Genomic DNA, 25221 nt, shown 5'->3' with positions numbered 1-25221 from the left:
CTGCATGGAAACTTTTTAAAGACACCATAATAGAGGCCCAACTTAAATGTATTCCCCAAATTAAAAAACATAGCAAGAGACCTAAAAGAGTCACAGTGACTCAACCACCATGTAAAAGAAGCAGTGAGGGACAAAAAGGTATTTTTTAAGAAGTGGAAGTCCAATCCTAGTGAGATAAATAGAAAGGAACATAAACACTGTCAAATCAAGTGTAAACATGTAATAAGAAAAGCAAAAAAAGATTTTGAGGAACAGCTAGCCAAAAACTCAAAAAGAAATAACAAAATGTTTAAGTACATTAGAACCAGGAAGCTTGCTAAAAAACCTGTAGGTCCCCTAGATGATCGAGCTATAAAATGAGCAATCAAGGACGATAAAGCCATTGCGGAGAAACTAAATGATTTCTTTGCTTCAGTCTTCACGGCTGAGGACGTTGGGGAGATTCCTGAATCTGCACCGTCCTTTGTGGGTGATGAATCTGAGGAACTGTCCCGGATTGAAGTGTCATTAGAGGAGGTTTTGGAACAAATAGAAAAACTTAATGTTAACAAATCTCCGGGACCGGATGGCATTCATCTAAGGGTTCTAAAAGAACTAAAATGGGAAATTGCTGAGCTATTATCTGTGGTTTGTAACCTATCCTTTAAATCGGCTTCCGTACCTAATGACTGGAAGGTAGCCAACGTGACACCAATATTTAAAAAGGGTTCTAGAGGCGATCCTGGCAATTACAGACCGGTAAGTCTAACTTCAGTACCGGGCAAATTAGTCGAAACAATAGTAAAGAATAAAATTGCGAAGCATGTAGAAGAACATAATTTGTTGGACAAAAGTCAACATGGTTTCTGTAAAGGGAAATCCTGTCTTACTAATCTGCTAGAGTTCTTTGAAGGGGTTAACAAACATGCGGACAAGGGGATCCAGTAGATATACAGGCAGTCCCCGACTTACGTGGATCCGACTTACGTCGGATCCCTAGATACGAGCGGGGTGAGGCAACTCCCGCACATGCGCAGCAGCATTCCCGGGGCTCGCTCACCTGGGTCCTAGGATCCTCCTCCTCCTCGGGCCGGCTCCGACTGGGGTTCCGCAGATCTGCCGGGCAGAGGAAAAGTGCCTCCCCATGCCCGCTGCCCCCCCTCACCCCCCTGCCAGCAACAGACTGCCCCCTCCCCTGAGCAACAGGCTGCCGAACAGACAAAAGCAGCCTCTCTGCCCCTCCTCCCCTCTATACATGCCGGGCTCCCGGAGCGCAGCAGCGTCCCCGGGGCTCGCTCACCTGGGTCCTAGAATCCACCACCTCCTCCTCTTCGGCCGGCTCCAACTGGCCTCTGCCTGCAGCAGCTGGCCACAGGGACAGGGATCCCACAGAGCTGCCGGGCAGAGGAAAAGTGCCTCCCCACGCCCGCTGCCCCCCCCCCCGCGGCCTCGCATCCTGCACGCCTCCCCCCTCCTCCCCGCCAGCAACAGGCTGCCCCCTCCCCTGAGCAACAGGCTGCCGAACAGCAGACAAAAGCAGCCTCTCCGCCCCTCCTCCCCCTATACATGCTGGGCTCCCTGGGCAAACAAAGACTCCACCAAAACAAACAAAGTGCTGGCCTCATTGTGTTAGCAAAAAAAGGACCCTCCTCCTAGAACCCTGGGTGGTGTGTGGAAATAAAGCTATTAGCTCAAAGCATGGTGCAGAGCTGTTTGGTATTTGATGAGTTACTCCTTTAGTCCTGAGTTTGTCACAGGGACAGAAATAGATGTGAAATCTTCTGAACAGGGAAACAGACAGCAAAACAAACATTAGAGGGGAGTTAACCTTTCCCTATGCTATCCAAAACTAAAAAAAAATGTTTGGCTAGAGTTTCCCCTACAATATGTACCAGTTCCGACTTACATACAAATTCAACTTAAGAACAAACCTACAGTCCCTATCTTGTACGTAACCCGGGGACTGCCTGTAGTATACTTGGATTTTCAGAAAGCCTTTGACAAGGTCCCTCACCAAAGGCTCTTGTGTAAATTACATGGCCATGGGATAAGAGGGAAGGTCCTTTCTTGGATTGAGAACCGGTTAAAAGACAGGAAACAAAGGGTAGGAATAAATGGTAAATTTTCAGATTGGAGAGGGGTAACTAGTGGTGTCCCCCAAGGGTCAGTCCTGGGACCAATCCTTTTCAACTTATTCATAAATGATCTGGAGAAAGGGGTAAACAGTGAGGTGGTAAAGTTTGCAGATGATACCAAACTGTTTAGGATAGTCAAGACAGAAGCAGACTGTGAGGGACTCCAAGAAGATCTCACCAAACTGAGTGATTGGGCAACAAAATGGCAAATTAAATTTAATGTGACTAAGTGTAAAGTAATGCACATCGTGGAAAAATAACCCCAACTATATGTACAGTATGATGGGGGCTAATTTGGCTACGACAAATCAGGAAAGAGATCTTGGCGTTATCGTGGACAGTTCTCTGAAAACTTCCACACAGAGTGCAGCATCAGTCAAAAAGGCAAATAGGATGCTAGGAATTATTAGAAAAGGGATAGAAAATAAGACCCAGAATATCTTACTGCCCCTGTATAAAACTATGGTACGCCCACATCTTGAATACTGTATACAGATGTGGTCTCCTCACCTCAAAAAAGATATTTTGGCCTTGGAAAGGGTTCAGAAAAGGGCAACTAAAATGATTAGGGGTTTGGAACGGGTCCCATATGAGGAGAGGCTAAAGAGACTGGGACTTTTCAGTTTAGAAAAGAGGAGACTGAGGGGGGATATGATAGAGGTCTATAAAATCCTGAGTGGTGTGGAGAGGGCCGATAAAGAAAAGTTATTTATTAGTTCCCTAAATAGAAGAACTAGAGGACACCAAATGAAATTAATGGGTAGCAGGTTTAAAACTAATAAAAGAAAGCTCTTCACCACACAGTGTGTTGTCAACCTGTGGAACTCCTTGCCAGAGGAGGCTGTGAAGGCTAGGACTATAATAGAGTTTAAAGAGAAGCTGGATAAATTCATGGAGGTTAGGTCCATAAAAGGCTATTAGCCAGGGGATAAAATGGTGTCCTTGGCCTCTGTTTCAGAGGCTGGAGAGGGATGGCAGGAGACAAATCGCTTGATCATTGTCTTCGGTCCACCCTTTCTGGGGCACCTGGTGCTGGACACTGTCGGTAGACAGGATACTGGGCTAGATGGATCTTTGGTCTGACCCAGTACGGCCGTTCTTATGTTCTTATTTATTTATTTATTTTCCCATGTGTTTGAGAGTGAGGCTTTTTTTTCCCCCACACCTCCCCCTCCCCTTGATGGAGTTTGTGCTGTGATTGGCTTCTAATTAAAGTTTGAATTCTAGAAGCCTCTGCTGATTAGCTGAGCCTTGGTAGGGGGAGGGGCTTTATAAGGCAGTGGGCAAGTGACCAAGGAGCTTGCGAACAGGTGAGTGCTAACAGGGAGTTGTGAGAAGGAGTTGGGAAAGGCGGGAGGTTCTCTTGCCTTTCTTTTTAAATACCTTTTCCAGGACAGCAGCGATGGTTGGTAATGGGTCTGCTGTTGATACCTGCACAGCGTGTGCCATGTTTGTCTTCCTCCCGGAAGAAAGACAAGTCTGCACCAAGTGCAAGCTGGTCGACATTTTGGAAGAAAAAATTAGAGGACTGGAGGCCCAAGTGTCGACCCTACGCTTGATCAGAGAGGATGAACACTTCCTCGATGGAAGGCAGCATTTAATCCTTCAAGCACGGCAGGCAGAAGAGCCAGAGAGGGCAGTACGTGACCAAGAAGAGAATTGGCAGCATGTAACTTCTAGAAGGGGAAAAAGGCCAGCACGGGAATCCCCCGATGCTATAGAGGTAAGCATTCGCTTTCAAGCTCTCTCCATAGGCTCTGCAGTGCTGAAAGCTCTGGAAGGGACCTCACAAGCAAGAAACCAGAAGGGAACACCATCTACTGGAAGGCATGGGATGCGTAGTTCTTTGGATGGGGGTTCCACGGCCACCACTCCCAAAAGGAAACGACGGGTGGTGATGGCTAGGGACTCCCTCCTAAGAGGGACTGAGCCACCCCTCTGCTGTCCGGACCTGGAATCTCGAGAGGTGTGCTGCTTACCGGGAGCTCGCATTCAGGATGTCACTAAGAGGCTTACCAAGCTGATTAAACCTTCGAATCGCTACCCCTTCCTGCTTCTCCACGTGGGAACTAATGATACGGACAAGAATGATCTTGAGCGTGTTACTGTGGATTATGTAGCGCTAGGAAGAAGGATCCAAGAATTTGGAGCGCAAGTGGTATTCTCTTCCATCCTCCCTGTTGAAGGGAAAGGACTGGGCAGGGATCGTCGAATTCAGGACGTAAATGCGTGCTGGGCAGGAGGTGTCGCAGAGAGGACTTTAGTTTCTTCGACCATGGGACTCTGTTCCGGGCGCAAGGATTGTTAGGAAGAGATGGGATCCACCTAACAAAGAGTGGAAGGAGCATCTTCGTGGGCAGGCTTTCAAACCTAATGAGGAGGGCTTTAAACTAGATTCGTCGGGGGACGGTGACCAAAACCCTGAGGGGAGTGGGAAAGTCTGATACCGGGAAGAAATGCAGAGAGGAAGGGGCAAGAAAGGAGGGACCCACGTTTCGAATGGAGAAGATAGGACGATCAACTGGTTACCTGAAGTGGTTGTACACTAATGCGAGAAGCCTGGGCAACAAACAAGAAGATCTGGAGGCCCTGGCCCAGTCCAAGAAATATGATTTAATTGGGATAACAGAGACTTGGTGGGATGACTCATGACTGGAGCGCTGTCATGGAAGGGTATAGACTGTTCTGGATCAATAGGCAGGGGAGAAAAGGAGGAGGAGTTGCACTATATGTAAGAGAGCACTACGATTGCTCTGAACTCCAGTATAAAGAGGGAGAAAAACCTGTTGAGAGTCTATGGGTTAAGTTTAAAGGAACAAACAGCAGCATTAATGTTGTGGTTGGTGTTTGTTACAGGCCACCGAATCAGGTGGATGAGGTAGATGAGGCTTTATTCGGACAACTGAGCGAAGCTTCCAGATCGTAGGCCCTGGTTCTCATGGGGGACTTTAATCACCCTGACATCTGCTGGGAAACCAATATGGCAGAACACAGGCAATCCAGGAAGTTTTTGGAGAATATTGGGGATAATTTCTTGACACAGGTGCTGAAGGATCCGACCAGGGGCTGTGCGCAGCTTGACCGTCTGCTCACAAACAGGGAGGAACTAATAGGGGAAGTGGAGGTGGGTGACAACCTGGGAAGCAGTGGTCATGAGATGGTAGATTTCAGGATCCTGACCAAAAGAAGAAAAGAGAGTAGTAAAATACACACCTTGGACTTCAAAAAGCAGATTTTGACACCCTCCGAGATCTGATGGGCAGAATCCCCTGGGATGTTAACATGAAGGGGAAAGGAGTCCAGGACAGCTGGCAGTATTTTCAAGAAGCCTTATTGAAGGCACAGAAAGAAACCATCCTGACACGTAACAAGAGAGGCAAACATGGTAGGAGACCGGATTGGCTTACAGGGGAAATCCTTGGTGAACTTAAGCATAAAAAGGAAGCTTACAAAGAGTGGAAACGTGGACAAATGACCAGGGAGGAGTTTAAAGGTATAGCTCGAGAATGCCGGGGGGTTATCAGGAAGGCGAAAGCGCAAATGGAATTGCGACTAAGGATGTGAAGGATAACAAGAAAGGTTAACAAGCCTGTAGAAACAAGAAGGTGATCAGAGAGGGTGTGCGGCCCCTAATGGATGAAGGAGGTAACCTAGTGACAGATGTGGGGAAAGCTGAAGTACTCAATGCTTTCTTCGCCTCTGTATTCACGGACAAGTTCAGCTCCTGGACTTCTGCGCCAAGTGACGCAAGATGGGACGAAGATGGTCAGCCCGTGGTGGGTAAAGAACAGGTTAGGAACTATTTAGAAAAGCTTAACGTACATAAATCCTGGGTCCGGACTTAGAGCATCTGAGGGTACTGAGGGAGTTGGCAAATGTCATTGTGGAGCCCTTGGCTATTATCTGTGAAAAGTGGTGGAGATCGGGAGAAATCCCGGATGACTGGAAAAAGGCAAATGTAGTGCCCATCTTCAAAAAAGGGAAGAAGGATGATCCAGGGAACTATAGGCTTACCTCGGTTCCTGGAAAAATCATGGAAGGGATCCTTAAGGAATCGATATTGAGGCACTTGGATGAGAGGAAAGTGATTAGGAATAGTCAGCATGGATTCACAAAGGGCAAGTCGTGCCTGACCAATCTGATTATAATACTAACTCAACCTGTGGATTTTCTGTGTAGTGACTTTATATCCTCTTTACTGTTTTTACATTTAGTGTATATAGGTTTTCTCTTTTTATTATTATTTTTAAAGTGGGAATCATCAGATTTTGTGGAGCCTGATGGGTGGCTAAAGAATTAATATTACCGATACCAAGCATGTGAGATTTGATTAAGTGAAAAATGAAATGTATTTTTATTATGTTTCTTTTTTTAACACCTATTTATTTGAGAGGGGGCGGAATCTTTAAGGATTCAAGACATGTTTCTTTTTATTTAATGTGTAGCCTTTTATTCTATTGATAGTTCATCATATTTCCCTGGGTTCCACTCTGGCAGTTACAATCTTAAGTTCAACAGAGTTGTCTGCTGATTCTAGATCTGGAGCCCTGAGACACACAAATTTGTAAGCAATGACACACAAATCACAAGAGCATTTGTTTGCTGCTTGAACCTCTATAGTCTGGCACACTCTGGACCTGAGTGGTGCCAAACCACACGAGGTCAGTGTTGTGTAGCAGCATTACCTACACTTCCACTGCTTACTGGATTCTTAGAAGACATTTAAGGGAAAATTATTTAGGGAAAAATTAGAGCTAAATAATAGCACAGAACATTGAGAGCCAGGACTGGTGGCTGTAAAAATAATGTTACTGCAGGAAACTTGGCCACATCCATGATAAGAGGACATCTGGCTAACTAAAATCATGCCAGACCATGGAAGTTACTGTCAGACCACGGAAGTTACTGTATCAGAGTGCTGGATTAGAGAAATTCAACCTGGACTAGTTTTATTAAAGTTGCCAATAAAATCATAAAAGCAACAGCATATCTAATTTCCCTACAAGATATGTTCTAGGCACTAACACGGCTACATTTCTATCACTATTCTAGGCACTAGTATGACTACAGACATACTCACATCCTCCAACATGGTGTTAATCTGTCGACCCTCACATGGATTGATTGTCAATATGGGAGTGGCTCCTGCTGGAGTCTCCCATGGGAAACTCAGTTTGCCTATTCTAGGTACCCCCTTTTAGACATGATTCTGTCTACACCTACACTCAGCGCATGCACATGCCGTCATCATCCTTCCTTATCGGTCTGTATCCCCTGGGGACTTGAAGGGTCCCAAATTATATAGGCTGTATGGCAGGGATGGGAAACCTTAGGCCTGGGGCCAGACACAGCCCCCAGCTCGCCTGGATCCAGCCCCCGAGGCTCAGCATTGAGGAGCCCACGCTGGTGCTCCAGGACCCCACCTGCAGGACTGGAGCACACAAAACATACTTGCCTGGAGCTCCCAGGCTCTGGTGTGCTAGAAGAATGTGGGGAGTGACTTTCTCTTTCTCAGTCAGGGACTTCTCACATTGCTTCTCACTTGTGTGTGGCCCCCAACTGATTTTTCTGTGGATCGGCGGATTCCAACCCAAAACAGGTTCCACACCCCTATTGTAAGGATTGTCGTCCTACCATCATCCTGTGGTTAAGACACATGTTATACATGCATTTTATTATTACTAGGGGTGTAAAAAAATCCTCAGTGGGGGCTGTTCTACAAGTAGCGAAGGCAATCAATACCGTTGTGTGGCAGAGTAATGACTCTGGGAAACATGGATGCTACAGCGGATGGCTTTGCCACTATGGGATTCCCTAACAGAACACACATCCCCATCTTGGTACCCAGCCATCTTGCCATGGAGTACATAAACCACAAGGGACATGTCTCAATGGTGCTGCAAGCACTGGTGGATCACAAGGGCCATTTCACCAACATCTCCAGAAACTTATTCCTTCATTCTCTTTTCTCATTGAATGTCTTTGCTTTTCCATTTTTATCTGTGGCTGTATGCAAGACTGACATCTGGCAGGGCCAGGGGAGTACACAGCAAGCTGCCTGCTATAACAAAAAGTTACAAGGGTACACGTTGTGAAGCCTAAAACCTAATCTGTTAACATACAGCGAAGGTGTCTCTAAAGACAATGGAGATAACTTTGGCCTTGCACAGAACATATGCTTCAAAGCAGCCACTGTACAGAAGGTACACAGAGTTCTGAAGGGAACATCTGGACTCACGCGTTTGGAGGCAGACATGTTAAGGGACCTGCCAAGGCACTCTCCTGTGGATGGGAGGAGGGACGGGGGGGGGGAGGCAAGGCGGTGACTCACATGGCTTCCCTCCTCTGTCCGTGCCACACCCTGCTTCCTGAGAGTGCTACTTTCCCATCCCACAGAAGCCTGTGGTTGGGAGGACAGAAGGGAGGGAGGAAGGGAATGCCACAGACCTTACCCCACTTGCAGCAAGAAGAAGATTGTGACCTCACTAGAAGCCCCGCTCCCCCCCCCCCCCACACACACACACTCTCCCTCGTCTTCCTATGATCAGTGCTTAACTGAGAGAGATCCTGGGATGAGGGGATTGGCTCCAAAGTGGTGAAAAGTTCTTGGCTCTTGCTGTTCTCCTTGTCCTCCTCCCACCATGCTGTTCTCCATGCTTTCCACCCCCATGGAGAGTCTTGGGCAGACTCCATGGTCTGGCTTGGGAAGCTGGTCAGTTCTCTCCCCTCCCGCCCCCCTGCCACGATTCCATGCAACTGAGCAAAAAGATGCAATATAAAATAGGTATATTTTATAATGCAAATAGATCAAAAGCTTAGTTTGAAATTTAATTTTTTAAATTAAATCAGACAAATGGCCATCTTGATTGTCTAGTGGGCATCTTAATTGCCTCATGACTAGATAACTCAAGAAATCTGAGACTTTCAGGTTTTAGTTTTTGGAGTGGCATTTCTGATTTAATGTAACAGCCATGTTTTTAAAATACACCTTTACAAAACATTTTAAAGTCTCTCAGACTCAATGCAGTTAGCTCACTAAGCAATAAAATCAGCACTGCAAAAGACCTATTACGGATATATTGCAGAATGTCCTATCAGTTGTGTGTTATATAGGTTTTAGAAGGCAGCCTGGTTTCCTATTTAAATTATGGCCTCCATGATCTGAGACAGGAACTCTCTTCTTTGGAAATACTATTTGATCTGAGGAAGTGGGTCTGGCCCACGAAAGCTCATCATCTAATAAACCATCTTGTTAGTCTTTAAAGTGCTACATTGTCCTGCATTTTGCTTCAGCTACCCCAGACTAACACGGCTACATTTCTATCACTATTCAAAAATGGGGGACACTTGAAATGTATGTAGAAAATTAGCTGATGATTAGTGAATATCTGAGGTAATAGATAATATCTTGGATTCTATTATTTATTTTAGAGCAGCTGAGTATCTTTTACTTAAAAAAGAGGGATCTCAGAGCAGGTAGATATTGCAACTGGCAAGTCTGAATCAACTTTAATGGATGAAAGTCCATTCTTGGGTCCATAGATTCTACAGATAGGGAGTCTGGCATTTCCTCTGTAGGAAGTTTCTGCCTTATCTATTGTGATCCTGCCAAATGAGACATTACTGTAGATAGCAAATCAAATCCGTGCTAGCTGTGGTAGATAATGGAAGACTGATCATCTAAAAAAGTAAGCTTGAAACATATCTACAACTTCAAAAAAAAATTCAGATTGCTGAAGTTAGCAAAAGAGCTTAAGATGCAGAGACCTTTTTATCCTTGCTTTTTTAGTTAAACTCGATATTGATATTTTTTGTAAGTTTACGCAATAAATTAACAGTTGTGGCTAGTGGACAGCAAAAGCTTTGTTTCCTTAAGCTGTTTTGGTAGTTCGCTTCAATTTTAAACTGCAACATCACTTCTGTTTTAGACATGTGCTGGTAACCAGGCACAACCAATTGTGTGAGATTTTTATGATGAACTTTTATGATTTTTTTTTTTTCTGTTAGGACTCAGGCTTCATTCCCCCCCCCCCCCCTTTAAATAAAATAATTTTACTAAAGAGCAGAATTATACAGCTTTGTGTTTGTTAGTGTTGCTTTGCTTTCACTAAAGAGATGTCTAAGTTCTGCCTTTTAGAAACTATTACTTGAAAAATAACTTAAACCCTTTGTCTATGAAGCTGCAGGAAATCTACTTAGCTGAAGAAGCTTTATCTTAGAGCAAAGGAGATTTGTCTTATAGCAGTGAACAACCCTGTCCTGCATTAAATGTTTTATTAGTAGAAGGGGAACAAGTATATAGCAATAGATGAGAACTGTGAGTTACCAAAACAGTGAATTACTGTCTTTGTAAAGAATTGGGAGGGGATGGGGGGGAGGGAAGGGAGCATGTTTCATTTTATGCAGCTCTTTGCATTTAAGGTACACATTATGATACATGTTCCATGTCTTTGATTTCTAGATGATGGCTGATCTAAGAGGAACCATCACGTGAAGCTTGCACAGTATATTATATTCGTAGACCAAGAATATAACCCGTCTGTAGAAGTGATTTAAGAAAACCAGAGTAATTAATGCCTGAGTAGCTTGATGGCTTTCACTTCAAACCAAAGCCATTCTTCAACCAAAGCAAGAAAGGAACCATGCACAACCTGATCACAGAATGCCATTCTTAAAAAACTGAAGTGTGAAGAAAACCTCATGAATATCAACCACGGAGATCTGGAGAGCATCACTGGTAAGTTAGAAGGGCAACTCCAATCTGAAATGCTAATTCTTGGAGTATTTTCAGTGTGGCTAGCCTGGAAACCCTCATCTCAGCTTGAAATTGTATGCATTACTTATCCATCAGTGCACATGAACAAGAATGTTAGATCTTTCATAAACTAAATTAATTCATTTCCCCTTGCTCCAAACCATCAGTTTTTATTTTTCTCATCACATACAAATTTTCTGCAATAGATAAATGTGTTCTTATCTGGAACAGAATGAATTAGAATTGGAGACTTTTTTTTGGTAGAAGTGGTTGGAATTGACAGAAAAAGAAAGATGCCACTTCAAATGTGATAGTGGAAGCCTTAACAATATGCTATATTTTTAGATAAAAAGCCTGACAGTAATCCGGGCTGCTGTTGCCTCTCCCTTCCCATCATGGTGAGTGGAGAATTGTGGCCAAATTCTTTCCTTCCTCCTGGACCTTTCTACTGTAATTTATCCAGACTCTCCTGCATTCTGTGACTTGTTAATATTTGTAACCTGAAGGAGGTTGTGCCTCAAAAATGCCAGAGTTCATTGATCTAGCTTTGAGGTTTCTAAAGAATGCATATTAAGGTACAAATGCAGCACTTTAGGGGACAGCTTGTGGGGTGTTAACCAACTTGTGGTGCTTAAGAAGACAAGGTAAGTACAACCACAGAAGATAATGCAACCTAAAGCAGGTAAAATACAACATGGAAATTAGGAGAGCTAAGTGGTGGACTTGGAGAACTAATAACCAGATACTTAACTTTTAATTGTTTTTGTATGTCAGAGCTAGGAAGCCTTTGAGAATCAATGAGTCTGCTAGATTTACTATAAGTAAAGGGGTCAATTAAGGAGAGTGAGGATATTGCAAATACCAATATTAAAAAAAAAATCAAGCTACTAGTGCAAATTCAAGCTACAAGTGCTAATTTGCACAATTATCCTTATGTAATCTCTGTTATGCAGAGCAATTCTTTTCAAACTTTTTCTCTGGGTGGGTTTTAAAAATAGCTTTAATGGTAATGTTCATGCTTTGATTTCATGTCACTTATTCATCTTTAGATGTCTGCTCCAATGAGGACCTTCCAGAAGTAGAACTGGTGAACATGCTGGAAGAGCAACTACCACAATATAAGCTACGAGTGGACACTTTGTATCCATATGACAGGCAAGACTGGCTCCAGTCCCCTATTTGCTCTAGCCATGCCTCCAAAACCGTCTCTCCTGTTCTTGCTGAAGAGACCTTCCGTTACATGAGTGAGTATTTATGCTCATCACTTGCGTCATGTGAAATGAAGTGATTAGAGCGATTTAAAAAGCACTTTGTTACTGAAAGATTCAGAGCATTGTGACCACTAGGAAAACAAGCTCTGTTCACAAGGAAATGTTTCTAATTCACTATTTCAAGAAGCTAGAGTCTATGTACAAGCAATAAAAGTTCTTGCTGTAATGCTCCCAGAGTCATAGATATAATCCTGTTTTAACTGCAGTTGAAGTCATTTGGGCTTCATAGAGGAATTAAGAGAAGAAACCATATGGCTACGTCTATATTGGCAAGTTTTTGCGCAAATACCCTTTAACGCAAGAGTTTTTGCGTTAGAGTATTTGCGTAAGAGACCATCTACACTGGCATGTGCCTTTGTGCAAAAGATGTGCTTTTGTGCAAAAGCATCCGTGCCAGTGTAGGCGCTCTCTTGCGCAAGAAATTCATGTTGCCTGTCTACACTGGCCTCTTGCGCAAGAACACTTGCGCAAAAGGGCTTATTCCTGAGCGGGAGCGTCATAGTTCTTGCACAAGAAGCACTGATTTCTTACATTAGAACGTCAGTGTTCTTGCTCAAGAACTCGCAGCCAGTGTAGACAGGTGGCAAGTTTGTGCGCAAAAGCAAGTGCTTTTGCGCAAAATCTTGCTAATATGGACACAGACTATTAGTGGATATATCTCATTTCCTTAAGCATGATGACAGCAAACTTGGAGTTTGCTTGGAGCTGAGCCCAGGCTCCATGCAGTGCTGCTGCTTTGAAACACTGCGCGCAGCCTGGGGACATCCTAGCTGTTCCTGGGCTGTATGCGGTATTTCGAAGCAGCAGTGCCTCATGGAGCCCGGGGTCTGGCCCCTCTCTCCACTCAGCATTACTGCTTTGAAATACATCCTCCTTTTTCTCTCTCCCCCCCCAGCCCCCTTCTGCCTCTTTCTGATAGAGGCAGCAGGATGGGGGGAAACGACTAGTCGTTCACATCCTTAATGAAAACTGATTAGTCAGTTTTACTTTTGTCTGTGGACAGTTTGACTTTGATTCTTGTGTAATAGCTCTTGCCTCACAGATTTTGGGGTGCAAGGAAATATTTAAATGCGAAGATGTTTCCAATGAAATTTGAAACACAAAATAACATTTCTGCTTTTAGTTTGGTAAAACCTTGTTCTTATCATAACTAAATTGTAGCCTAAGTCATTGTGATGTGGTGTCCTGTTCAAATTTGATGTGCCCTTTAACGTTCACTATATACATATAGTGTCATGTTCTCTTTCAGGAAAAACATTTTTAGAAAACTTTTATTCTTCTTTGAGTGATCGCTCATGTGGATTCCAACTACTTGGAATGAACATGAGCAACACATGTTGAACAACCATTACAAGAGGCAGGTAATCATTTTTACATAAAATGTACATTTGTAACTTATAGAATGTATTAGGTTGTGAAATAACCAAAAGTTAATTTCTGCTTAAGTTAGGCAAGTACCGTATAGAGGAGTATGGGAAACTTAGTTTGTTAATTTGAGTAAAAGTTCAAGATAAGTTGGAGACAATACGATGAGAAAATTAAAGTTAGCAAGGAAGTGACCCAGAGTTATGTTATAACTGGTTCTAGTAGGGTGTTTTAGGAGTGTTGAGAGACTTTTAAATATTTTATTAGAGTGCTCTCTGTACCAATGACATGGAAGGATATCGGAGTAGATGTTAAATTTGTAATGAAAAGCCAATGAAAAGGCGGTAGAAATCTGAATATAGTTAGGGCCCTCCCAAATTCATGGCCATGAAAAATGCATCATGGACACTGAAATCTGTAATTGTATGGTTTTACCCTATACTATACAGATTTTGCAGGGGAGACCAGCATTTCTCAATCTGGGGCTTTAGACACAAAAGAAAGTTATTAGAGGGGATGTTGCAAGGTTATTTAAGGAGTGTTGGGGTATTACCTTCCTTCCTTCTGGACTGCCTTCACAGTTGGATGGCTGGAGAATGGCAGATGTTAACTAAGGGTCCAATTTTGCAGGCAGCAGTGCAGAAGTGAAGGTGGCAATGCCATCCCATGTCATCTTTACTTCTGTGCTCTGTTGGCAGCAATGCTGCCTTAAGATAGCAGAACAACAAATGACCCCTCTAATAACCTTCAACTCCTCTTCCCCGCCCGCCCCCCGACACACACACTCACAACTCATTTTTGGGTCAGGACGCTTACTATTACAACGCCATGAAACTTCAGCTTTAAATAGCTGAAATAATGACATTTTTAAAATCCTATGACCATGAAATTGACCAAAATGGATTGTGAATTTGCAGTAGGGCCCTAAATATATTAGTATTATATTATTAAATATATTATAGTATTTATAAGAGGATAGAAAAGGAGTAGCTTTGTTATATTGTGGAGTGTGCAAATTAACACCAAAAATACTGTTAAATTACAGGATTATAAGGCTAAACTTCAATCTGTTGTCAGTGATCTGATCATCGGTTGATGCACCATTCCTTATTTGCATGCGAGTATAATTGTTGCATCTGTGTAAATGGCAATTGTATGCACGTTTTACTTCATTAATTATTTTTCCATGAAGTTTGGTTCTGTCATTCCTATTATCAACCAGAATATCTAGAGCAGGGCTACTCAACTTTAGAAGCCCCAGGGGCCACAATGATACTCACAGCATCTGCTGAGGGCTGAAACATAAGTGTGGTTGCATGTACATGCAAATATATATATGCAAATAGCTTCTTTTACACTGATGGGCATGAATCCAAAGATTAAGGCAAGACTACACAACACGCAGGCTCCATTTGAGTCAGTTCTGCTGATATTAATAAAATGCAATATTGACCTGATTTCCACACATATGACAGCACGTTTAATGAGCAATGACAGTCCAGGAATTTAACTACTAAAATGCATCTCAACAGAAGACCACTATATTGATTACATTGTTGTTTTGGCTTCAAAACAGTCCAGGATTTTAACTACTAAAACACATATCAACATGACAGTGTGCTGAGTGAAGAAAAAAAAAAGGTTGTGCATTTCTTAACTTCGGCACTGCTGCCTCCAAACCGGAGTGCTCCAACCTACAGACAGGATAGTTGAGGGTGGCTGTCTCAACTGATTTTTGGAAGGGACCCACAGAGCCCAGGGCAGCCTGAGGGATTACCAGGGGATCAGGCAAGGGGTGGCAACAGGAGTTAGCCATCTCCACTCACTGTGCTGGCAAGAGCTGTAGTGACCCAGTAGATGGCTCCACTGCACAGTAACAGTGGCGCAGAGCTCAGCACCCTGGGAGAAGGCAGGGGGACACAACAGAGCAGGCTCCCGCCACTTCCATGGTTCTCCTCGGGTTGCACCCTGAATAAAATGGACACTGGGTCCTCGGCCCAGCCCAGGTGGCCTGACACCGCACTCCCCCCTCCCTCCTAACACTAGGTAGGGAGGGATCCAGCCTGAACGGACCCCAGCACCCAACTTCGCTCGAATGCCAGTGCAGACCTTTCTCGCCCCAGCCTCACTGCCTGACTCTGGCGCCGCCTCTTGCCTCGCTGCCTGCCTCTTACCTCTTGCTGCCCCACTGCTGGCAGGCAGCTCCCACACATGCGCCGACTGGCGGTACTGATCAGTGTAATCCTCACATGATCCCTCCCCTGTCACCCATCTCCAGAGAAACAGAGGCTAGGGACACCATTCCTACCTAGTCTTGCTAATAGCCATTGATGGACCTAACCTCCATGAATCTATCTAGCTCTTTTTTGAACCCTGTTAAAGTCTTAGCCTTCACCACATCCTCTGGCAAGGAGTTCCACAGGCTGGCTGTGCACTGCGTGAAGGAAAAACTTCCTTTGGTTTGTTTTAAACCTGCTGCTTGTTAATTTCATATGGTGACCCCTAGTTCTTATATTGTGGGAATAAGTAAATAACTTTTCCTTAATCACTTTTTCCATACCAGTCATGATTTTATAGACCTCTATCATATCCCACCTTAATCTCCTCTTTTCTAAGATGAAAAGTCCAAGTCTTTTTAATCTCTCTTCATATGGGACCCATTCCAAACCCTAATAATTTTTGTTCCCTTTTCTGAACCCTTTACAATGCCCGTATATCTCTTTTGAGGTGAGGGGACCACATCTGTATGTAGTATGCAAAATGTGGCTGTACCGTGATTTTATAAAGAGGCATTAAGATATTTTCTGTCTTATTCTCTATCCCTTTTTTAATTATTCTTAACATTCTATTTGCTTTTTGACTGCTGCTGCACAGTGAGTGGATGTTTTCAGAGAACTCTCCACAATGACTCCAAGATCTTGAGAAGTTGTAGCTAAATTAGTCCCCATCATATTGTATGTATAGTTGGGATTATTTCTTCCAACGTGCATTACTTTACCTTTATCAGCATTAAATTTCATTGGCCATTTTATTGCCCATTTTATTTGAAGTTCTTGACAGTCTGCTTCAGTCTTAACTATCTTGAGAAGTTTGGTATCATCTGCAAATGTTGCCACCTCACTGTTGACCCCTTTCTTTAGATAATTTATAAATAAGTTGAATAGAATTGGGCCCAGAACAGACTCCTGGGGGAGACCCCACTAGTTATCTCTCTCCGTTTGGAAAACTTACCATTTATTCCTACCCTTTGTTTCCTGTCTTTTCACTAGTTATCAGTCCATGAGAGGACGTTCCCTCTTATCACATGACAACTTACTTTACTTCAGAGCATTTGGTGAGGGACCTTGTCAGAGGCTTTCTGGAAATCTAAGTACATTATATCCACTGGATCCTCCTTATCTACATCAGTGGTCCCCAATGCGGTGCCCGCGGGTACCATGGCACCCGCCGGGGCATTTGTGTGCGCCTGCCGACAACCTGGGCCGGCGCCGGCCCCAGGCGCGCAACATGCACTAGCGCCTGGTGCGCGGCGCTCGCGCAGCTCCAGCCCCGGGGCACACGCGGGCGTGCGACGCTGGTGCCGGCCTCAGGCGCATGGCTCGGGCAGCGGTGCCAGCCCCGGGCCCACGGCACAAGGCGCTCGGGCGGCCCCGGCCCTGGGGCACATGTCGGCGCCGGGTGCAAGGGCTTCCCCTCCCCTGGCGTGCCCCAGGACGCGCTGCCCCACCCCGGGTGCCTGGCGCGTGAGTGGCCCTGCCCCCAGGCGCCCGGGAGCCTGTATAGGTTGGGGACCACTGGTCTACATGTTTGTTTCACCCCCTCAAAGAACTCTAGCAGATTGTAAAGGGGAACTCATGCCTTCCTAGAAACCATGTTGACTTCATCCAACAAATTATGTCCATCTAAATGTTTGACCATTTTATTCTTTACTATAGTTTCAACTAATTTGCCCAGTACTGACATTAGACTTATCTGTCTATAATAGCCAGAATCCCCTCTAGAGCAGTGGTCCCCAACCCTTTGAAGCTGCTGGGTGCCAGGGCATGTGGCCGTTCGCCTGCGGGGCACCAGAGGGCGGGGACACTCATGCACCCGGGGGCGGGGCTGTGCATACGCCACACCCCCACGTGCCTGGGGCCAGCAACCCTATGTGCCACGTGCCCACAGGCGGGGGGGCTGCCCATTCGCAGCAAGCCTGGGGCCAGTGTCCTCCAGAGCCGCGCGCCCAAAGCCAGCACCCCCCAATAGCTGCGTGGCCGGGGGCGGGGAGACCAATTTGCCATGCTCCTGGGGCCGGGGCCCCCCACAGCTGCGCGCTGCTGGGGCTGGGGCTGGCTCTGGCCCCGCGCGTGTGCCACGTGCTTGAGGCGGGGCCGGCTCTGAGCACTTGGCGGTTGCAAATAAATGCCCCTGTGGGCACCATGGCACCCACGGGTACCATGTTGGGGACCACTGCTCTAGAGCCTTTTTAAATGTTGGTGTGTCACTAGCTATCATCCAGTCATTGGGTACTGAAGCTGATTTGAAGGATAGGTTACAAACCGGAGTTAATAGTACCGTAATTTCCCCTTTGAGTTCTTTCAGAACTGTTGAGTGAATGCCATCTGGTCCCGGTGACTTGTTACTCAAGCCACAACAGGTTTGGCATGTTACAACTCACTACTCAAAGAATTCAATTTAAGTGTAAGAGAAACGAAAATTATGAAATGCACTAGTCAAAAACCCCAACTAACCCACTTTGCAAGCATTAAAAGGAGTAACAACCCCCACCCCCACCAATGTATGTGTTGGGAGAGGAGAGTGAAGGACAATGTATGTTTCACACACACACACACACACACACACACACACACACACACACACACACACACACACACACACACAAAATGAGTGACAGATTTGCATTGCCAAGCTCCCTCCATCCCCCTCTCTGTGTGGAGATAGGGTACAGGAGTGGGGGGAGGACGGGCATCAGCACCTCCCCCCTTCTCCCTCCTACACTCTGCACAGCAAGCAGGAGGCTCCCAGAGTGGCAGCTCCAATGCAGAGAGCACAAGCAGCATGACAGTGGGTGGAGGGGCAACTCAAGTGCCAGCGCTTGATAGCTTCCCAGCCAAACCAGTCAGGATCTACCGGTTACTGACCACTAGTCTAACCACTGGAGGTAGGCATGGATTCCCGAGACCAGGATTGGATGATAAGAAAACAGCAGTAGCTGCTGTTGCTGTATTTGTGTACCTCCATAGGTATTGGGCAGTCTCAATTGTTGTTGGCCCGTGGATCACCGTTCGCGGTTAATGGGAGGGGCAAAAGCGGCATCCCAGTCCACCCTGCTTCCCACCATTCCCATTGGTCACGAATGACGATCTGCAGCCAAAAACAGCTGTGATCACCCAATACCAGCCAAGGTGCGAGTAAATACGGAGGTGGGGGTCTGTCAGGAACTAATCCTGTGGACAAGATCTGGCTTGTGGGCTTGAATTTGCCCACCCATGCCCTAGACTCACAGGTTTAAACTCACAGCAGAGTTGTCCTGGAGGTGTACTCCTCAAACAGAGAAACTGGTTACGGGAAATTGCAGGAGTTAGAATCTTACAAATGAAAACACAATTGCTATCTACTATGCATGAACCGTAATGATTGTGGAAGGTTTTATAAAAGTAAGGTTTTGCCTTAGTGCCTTTTGCAAAATTTTTCATTCTTGTCATGCTGTATAGTGGATTTTTGAGTGTCAGTTCATTGCCCCTCTCTACCTCCGAGATGGCTGCTTTTCATTGCTGCTGAGTGTGTGTACAGCCTGATGCTACAAGATACTGAACAGGGGGTGGAGTTCAGGGATAGCTCAGTGGTTTGAGCATTGACCCGATAAACCCAGGAATGTGAGCTCAATCCTCGAGGGTGCCATTTAGGGATCTGGGGCAAATCTGTCAAGGATGGTACTTGGTCCTGCCATGAGGGCAGGGGACTGGATGCTAGGACCCCTCAAGGTCCCTTCCAGTTCTGTGAGAGGTATATCTCCATATTATTTGTTGTTATATTGTAATCTCTTTTCCTGTTTGTTGTTCAGATGCAAGAGTTCTTAGTATCTTGCAGGATGGGACTCAGATATAAAATGCTTTGGAATTCCTTGTGTAGCAGAAGATTCCATGTAAGGAATCCAATAGGAATTTGATCAGAATTGATAATTTCACGTGCTGGAATGGCAGACTAATTCAAAGTGACTAGCAATTGATTCTGTTCCCATAAATCATGGTGGTAAAGCTGGCAGTTTTTACAGAGAGAATGGCCCAGTCATGGAGCATTCTTGAGGATTATGAATTTGAATTTGTTTAAAAGTGAAAGGGCATAAGAGGCTCACAAAAGATTGAATATGAAAGAGGAGAATCTTTGACTATTTTGATGAATTAGTGAATGGGAGTACAAGGTACATATTTTCCCCAGGAAAATGACTTCTCATACTGCAGCTAGAAGAAAATAGCTTTCAGTAGAGGTTATATTGTGTTTGGACATCATATATATAGTAGCCCAATGTCTGAGTCTGTAACCCTATAGCATTACAGACTCGTCTCTGGGGGGCGCTCTTGCCTCCCGCCGTGGCGCTCGGCTGAGTTCTGCGCTGCTCAGCTGGGCCGCAGAGGGGAAGCAAGTGGCAGCAAGCGGCCACTTGGGGTCCGCACTCCCCATGCAGCATGGAGCCCAAACGGCCACTTGCTCCCCCACGGTGGCCCAGTTGAGTGGCTCAGAACACAGCTGAGCACCACGGCGGGAAGGGAAGGGGGTCGGGGTCGTGACGTACATGGCCAGGGGGCGGGGCCGTGTATGTCACCACCCTGCCCTCCTTCCCCTCCCGACATGGTGCTCGGCTGAGTTCTGCGGCGCTGAGCCGGGCCACCACGGGGGAGCAAGCAGCCGTTTGGGCTCCCCACGGCTGCCCGGCTGAGCACGCAGCATTCAGCCGAGTGCCACGGCGGGAGGGAAAGGGCGGTGGGAGAGGGAGAAGGAGACGGACCAGGAGAGAAGACCAGTGTGGGGGAGAGACCTGAAAATCCCGTCTTATGACGGGCTACTTGGCTAGTTATATAATATTAACCATGAAACAATAAATTTTCCATGTACATACCTTTACTAGGAAGCTTTTGTCAATAGCTGGTGGGCTTCCTGCTTTCTAGAGTATAGTAAATAAAAAGAAATTATCTGAATTTGGCTTGAGATGATATCCCACAATTAGAACAGAATGTTGTTCTCTGATTCAAAGGTTCAGTTTGGAATTCAAATTAAATGTCAGATGTTTAAATATTGACTAAACTGTTTATTACCCTAGTTTTCTGATAAGAAAATTTTAAAAACAAGTAAAGCGAAAGGTTTACTGTTGCCCTGAAGCACATTGTTGTGTATCAATAGGGTGTGTTCTTGGCTCTGAGTACAGAAAAAATTGAGACCACAGTTCACTTAGATTTGAAAACAACTTTACAAGATTTACCAAGGAACTGTTGTTGTCTGTGTCTGAAAACCAAATTTTTCAGTATTCAAGTGTTCTCAGAAAAGTGGTCCTTTGAGCAGTTCATCAGAGACTGAATTTGTAATCTTCAAAGTAAGACGCAAGGCTTTTAAAACAAACGATCTCTCGGAAATTTAATTATTCTGGTAACTGTTTGTAATCAAGGCAGTAGAGTGGGTGGTATTTTTGCAAACAGAGACAGTAATTTTACTTATTTATTGGGATTCTTTCCTTCCACAAAAATCCCTAAAGTGGGACTAAACATGACTTTCTAGTTCATCCAGTAGAGATTATTTTTTCTGAAATCTTAAAAAAAGGAACTTCAAAGAAACAGTACCTCTTCTAGAAGGAAAAATGTAATCCAACCAGAAAGACTCTTGGAGTTTTCAAAACAAAGCATTCATTAACTACATCCAAGTTAAATACATTATTGTTAAGAGCCAGTCCATGTTAAGATGTTGAGTCCCATGTAATCTTAGTGTATTCTTATTGTTAGGATTTATCCTGACAATGTCAGCAGGCACCCAGCAGGAATTAAAAATATAACCATTGTACACGATAACTAATCCTCTTATTAATGGCTCTGGCACTAAACACTTTCAGTGAGTGTTGTCATTTTCCTGATGCAGACATTGGCTGGGAGTAACAGGCAGTGGATTCTGAAAGCCTGGATACCAATCCCTACAAGTTCAATCTTAAAGATAACAAGAAGGGCCCCAGCCAGTAGATCCTGAATCAGAGGACATTGATAGAATTGATCTGTGTACAGGCAGTCCCCGGGTTACATGGATTCGACTTACATCAGATCCCTACTTACAAACGGGGTGAGGCAACCCCGCACTAGCTGCTTCCCCCAGTAGACTAGGGAGACGCAAAGCTAGCGCCCCTCCCCAGCAGACCAGGGAGACACGGAGCAGCTTTTCTCAGCAGACACCTCAGCTTGAGAATAAAGGACTGAGGGAAGTGAGGTGTGGGAGAATAAAACTGAGCTCTGGAGAAATGTTTGGCTAGAGTTTCCCCTACAATATGTACCAGTTCTGACTTACATACAAATTCAACTTAAGAACAAACCTACAGTCCCTATCTTGTACGTAACCCGGGGACTGCCTGTACTGTACATTCATTCCATTCAAAAAATCTTGGGTACATGTATAAGCTTAAACAGTTGTTAGGCAAAGTGGTCTCCTGTAGAAGTGATAATTGGGAATAAAATAGTAGAAGATATCATAGTTCAGGTTACCTGCACCTGTATTCTCCTGCTGGTGTTCAGCAGCCTAGGCCTCTGGCTTGCATCTTTTGGGTTTCTTCCTTCTGACCAAGGTATTTCCAGGCTGCATAGCTCCCATATTATACTGTACATTTGTTGGCAAAGCGAGACTGCCCAAGCAGCCCCATTTGCTTTCTCTTTAGGGGCTAACCGTGTAACTGGCCACACCTCAGACACCACGCTGTTCTTTCTGTCCAAGCCTATTTGTTCTTATAATAAAAGCATTACAAAGAATGGAGATCACCCAACTGCACCGGGGGTCTGTCAGAAGTTTCCCCCTTCAGACCTCACAGAGGGGCTCTCGATCACAAGTTCGTTACAGCCTCAGTTTAGAACTACCACACTCACAAGGAGTTCAGTACATCCTTCATATAATTCATCAGTCTTTGACCTGGGGTTTCCAGAAGCTGGTTATTGGTAGACAATGAGCTTTTCTCGAGGGCAGCTTTAAAATGATGGACTCTGAGGCACAGATCATTTGCATTCTCCTTACCCCAATTATTTTCTAGGAAAGCCACTTCATACTTATCTTAATGGTGCTTTGAAGCTCATAATCCTTCCCACATTGCATTAGCCAAACTTCTAGAGTAGTTACTTAGAATTCCGCTATACCACATACATAGTTGCATTTTTAGAGCAATGAACTCTGAAATGTAATCCAGTAAGGTTTATTAGAATTGTTGAAGATTTGTCCTGTATGTTGCATGATATTGTCATATCTGTCACAGAAGAAATTACTAATCCATGTTACATCACAGAGTCAAATGCACATTTTTAGATAGGTTTCTGAAAAAAAATAAAGCAGGAAAATACAACCAATAATAAGCCAAAAGTTATATTCTAGTCTGTTTATACTTGTGTACATTTTGAGTACCTGAATTGACCTCAGTGAAATTATTATATTGGTGTACTGAGAGTGGAATATGACCTAATCGGTGTAGAACCCAGTATAAGCCAGTCTTTGCAAAATGCTTTCAGCTTTTTCTAGGCCACTTCCAAAGAGCTTTTGTATGCTATCTGAAAAAGTTATTTTTAGATGGTTCTTCTGAGATCATCTTCAAATCAGTAACATTTGCTACTGTAAAAATGCCAATTCTAAAGTGATTTGGGCCCATACACTAATAGTAATAGCTCACACTGTAGAGGCTCATGCACTAAGCTCCTAAGGTCCCAGGTTGAGTTTCGCCTGTTGGCGTTACACAAGCAGCTTAGATCCTGATATTGTATAAATACTAATGTAAACACTGGAAATTTGGCACTCTGGGCTTGTCCACACAGCACAACAATGAATTCCACAAGGATGTGCTGTCTAAAGCACACTGTTGCACTTGAATTTGTCTACATAGACCCAGCTGATGCACAGTAACTCTGTCAGCAATGAGCCACCTTGAACAGAGAGTGGGCCACATGCGTGGCCCTTTACCTCAGAGGGCCACAGCTGCTGATTCAAGGCATTCCAGTGGTGATTCATGTGCTGAAAGGGATGGGGAGGAGCAGGGAAGTGTGGGGCTTCAATGTTGAAGCGCACGAGAGAGGTGTGAGGATGGAGGTAGCTGGGGTGTCCGCAGGCCACAGGTAGAGCTATGTGTTAATGCTGAAAACTAAATTGTACACCAGCTCATTTCTGTGGAGTTAGAGATTAAAATTTTCATCTTGTGCTTGTCGGAAAGAAAATGTGATAAAGTTTCTGAAGCATGTAATGTAGGCCAATTCCCAGTGTCAGACTCTAGGGGAAGTCCTAGATGATTGCTGCAAAGCTCCTCCTTTTTATGGCCACTGCTGTCTGAAAAGCACTGCCCTGTGTGTACTCAGTGGTTTATTAGAGAAACATTCTTTCAGTTAGCTGCAGGAGGACTCTGCTGTAACAGGAGATGCTAGTTTAGTAATCCTCCTTCTTTAGCTCTGCTTTGTATATGTCAATGGAGGCAAGCAACATGGCACTAGATAACAAGGACACAAATCAAAATGAAGAGTTGCTTACAGCATTCGCTATACAAGGTGAGAATGTGTGTGTGAGGAAAGCATAACAAACTGTGTGATTGTGATCCTAAGCTGTCTGGAAGTATTGAGGATATGAAGCAAAGCACCAAAGCCATTCTCTCTCCATCAGTTACCAGGTTAATATGTATTTGTGGGCAGGGTGGAAATCCCAAAATGACCTGAATATTGCACCTGCGAGCTGAATATAAACCTTAACTGAGAAGTGTGGGTACAGATTATAACACTGGCTAGATTTGGTTAATGATGTATGGTAGAAACATCTATCAAAGCAGAATTGCTTATGCTCTTTCATCTGCAGTGGCTAAAGCTTGTATGTGGATGGGCACATGGATCATGAGAACTAGGGAGCCAGGACAAGGTTTTGGAACAAGGATAGTCAATTATTTTTTGTCAAGGTACAGGCAAGGTCCAGACTGCAGAGAAAATAACAATAATCTTTACTATATTTTAGAAATGTGCATCTATGTGTCCATCTGAGAGTCTGTCCGTCTTCAAAAATGCCTCCTAAATGTAAGAACTAGGACCTCCAACTTTGGTATGGAGCTTCCTCTTATCATAACTTAAAGCAGGATCAGAGTTTGTGTGCATGGAATTCGATTGTTTTGCATCAAACAGAAGGGGAATGGTGTGATAGCAGGGGCAGTTATACTCGTGAATGCTGCCTTCTCCCTATGGTCAAGCTCCTCAGCCCTGAAGAGCAGCCCCCTGGCTGGCAGCACAGCCCCTGCAATCCTAGCCTGCCCCAGGAAACATGCAGGGGTATGCATGCAGCCCCCACTGCCCTGGGCTGCCTCCGAGGGACTGTACTATGTGGCCCCCACTACCTCTGGGCGGACCCCATGAAGAAGTCACCAGGTGGCCATGTCACACATGCCCCCGCCCCACTGCACCCCTGACTTGGACTGGCCCTGGTCAACACTGGGTAAGTCTTGTAGTAAGTAAATTAAAAA

The 25221-nt window shown here is 44.8% G+C and overlaps 1 protein-coding gene across 2 annotated transcripts in view; it reads left to right on the top strand.

The window, feature by feature from the left end:
- The window catches only part of TRAK2 (trafficking kinesin protein 2), a 72578-nt gene that overhangs the window by 19427 nt on the left and 27930 nt on the right, over window positions 1-25221 (top strand). For both annotated transcript variants that reach the window (XM_075933871.2, XM_075933873.2), the window contains exons 2-3: window positions 10576-10851; window positions 11919-12113. In XM_075933871.2, the coding sequence (XP_075789986.2) occupies window positions 10815-10851; window positions 11919-12113 (232 nt within the window). In that variant the 5' untranslated portion in view covers window positions 10576-10814. The remainder of the gene's footprint in view (window positions 1-10575; window positions 10852-11918; window positions 12114-25221) is intronic.

This window comes from Pelodiscus sinensis, chromosome 7, assembly GCF_052426305.1.
Source record: "Pelodiscus sinensis isolate ZL-2025 chromosome 7, ASM5242630v1, whole genome shotgun sequence".
Classification (NCBI taxonomy): domain Eukaryota; kingdom Metazoa; phylum Chordata; order Testudines; family Trionychidae; genus Pelodiscus; species Pelodiscus sinensis.
This window is presented reverse-complemented; position numbering and strand designations above follow the sequence as displayed.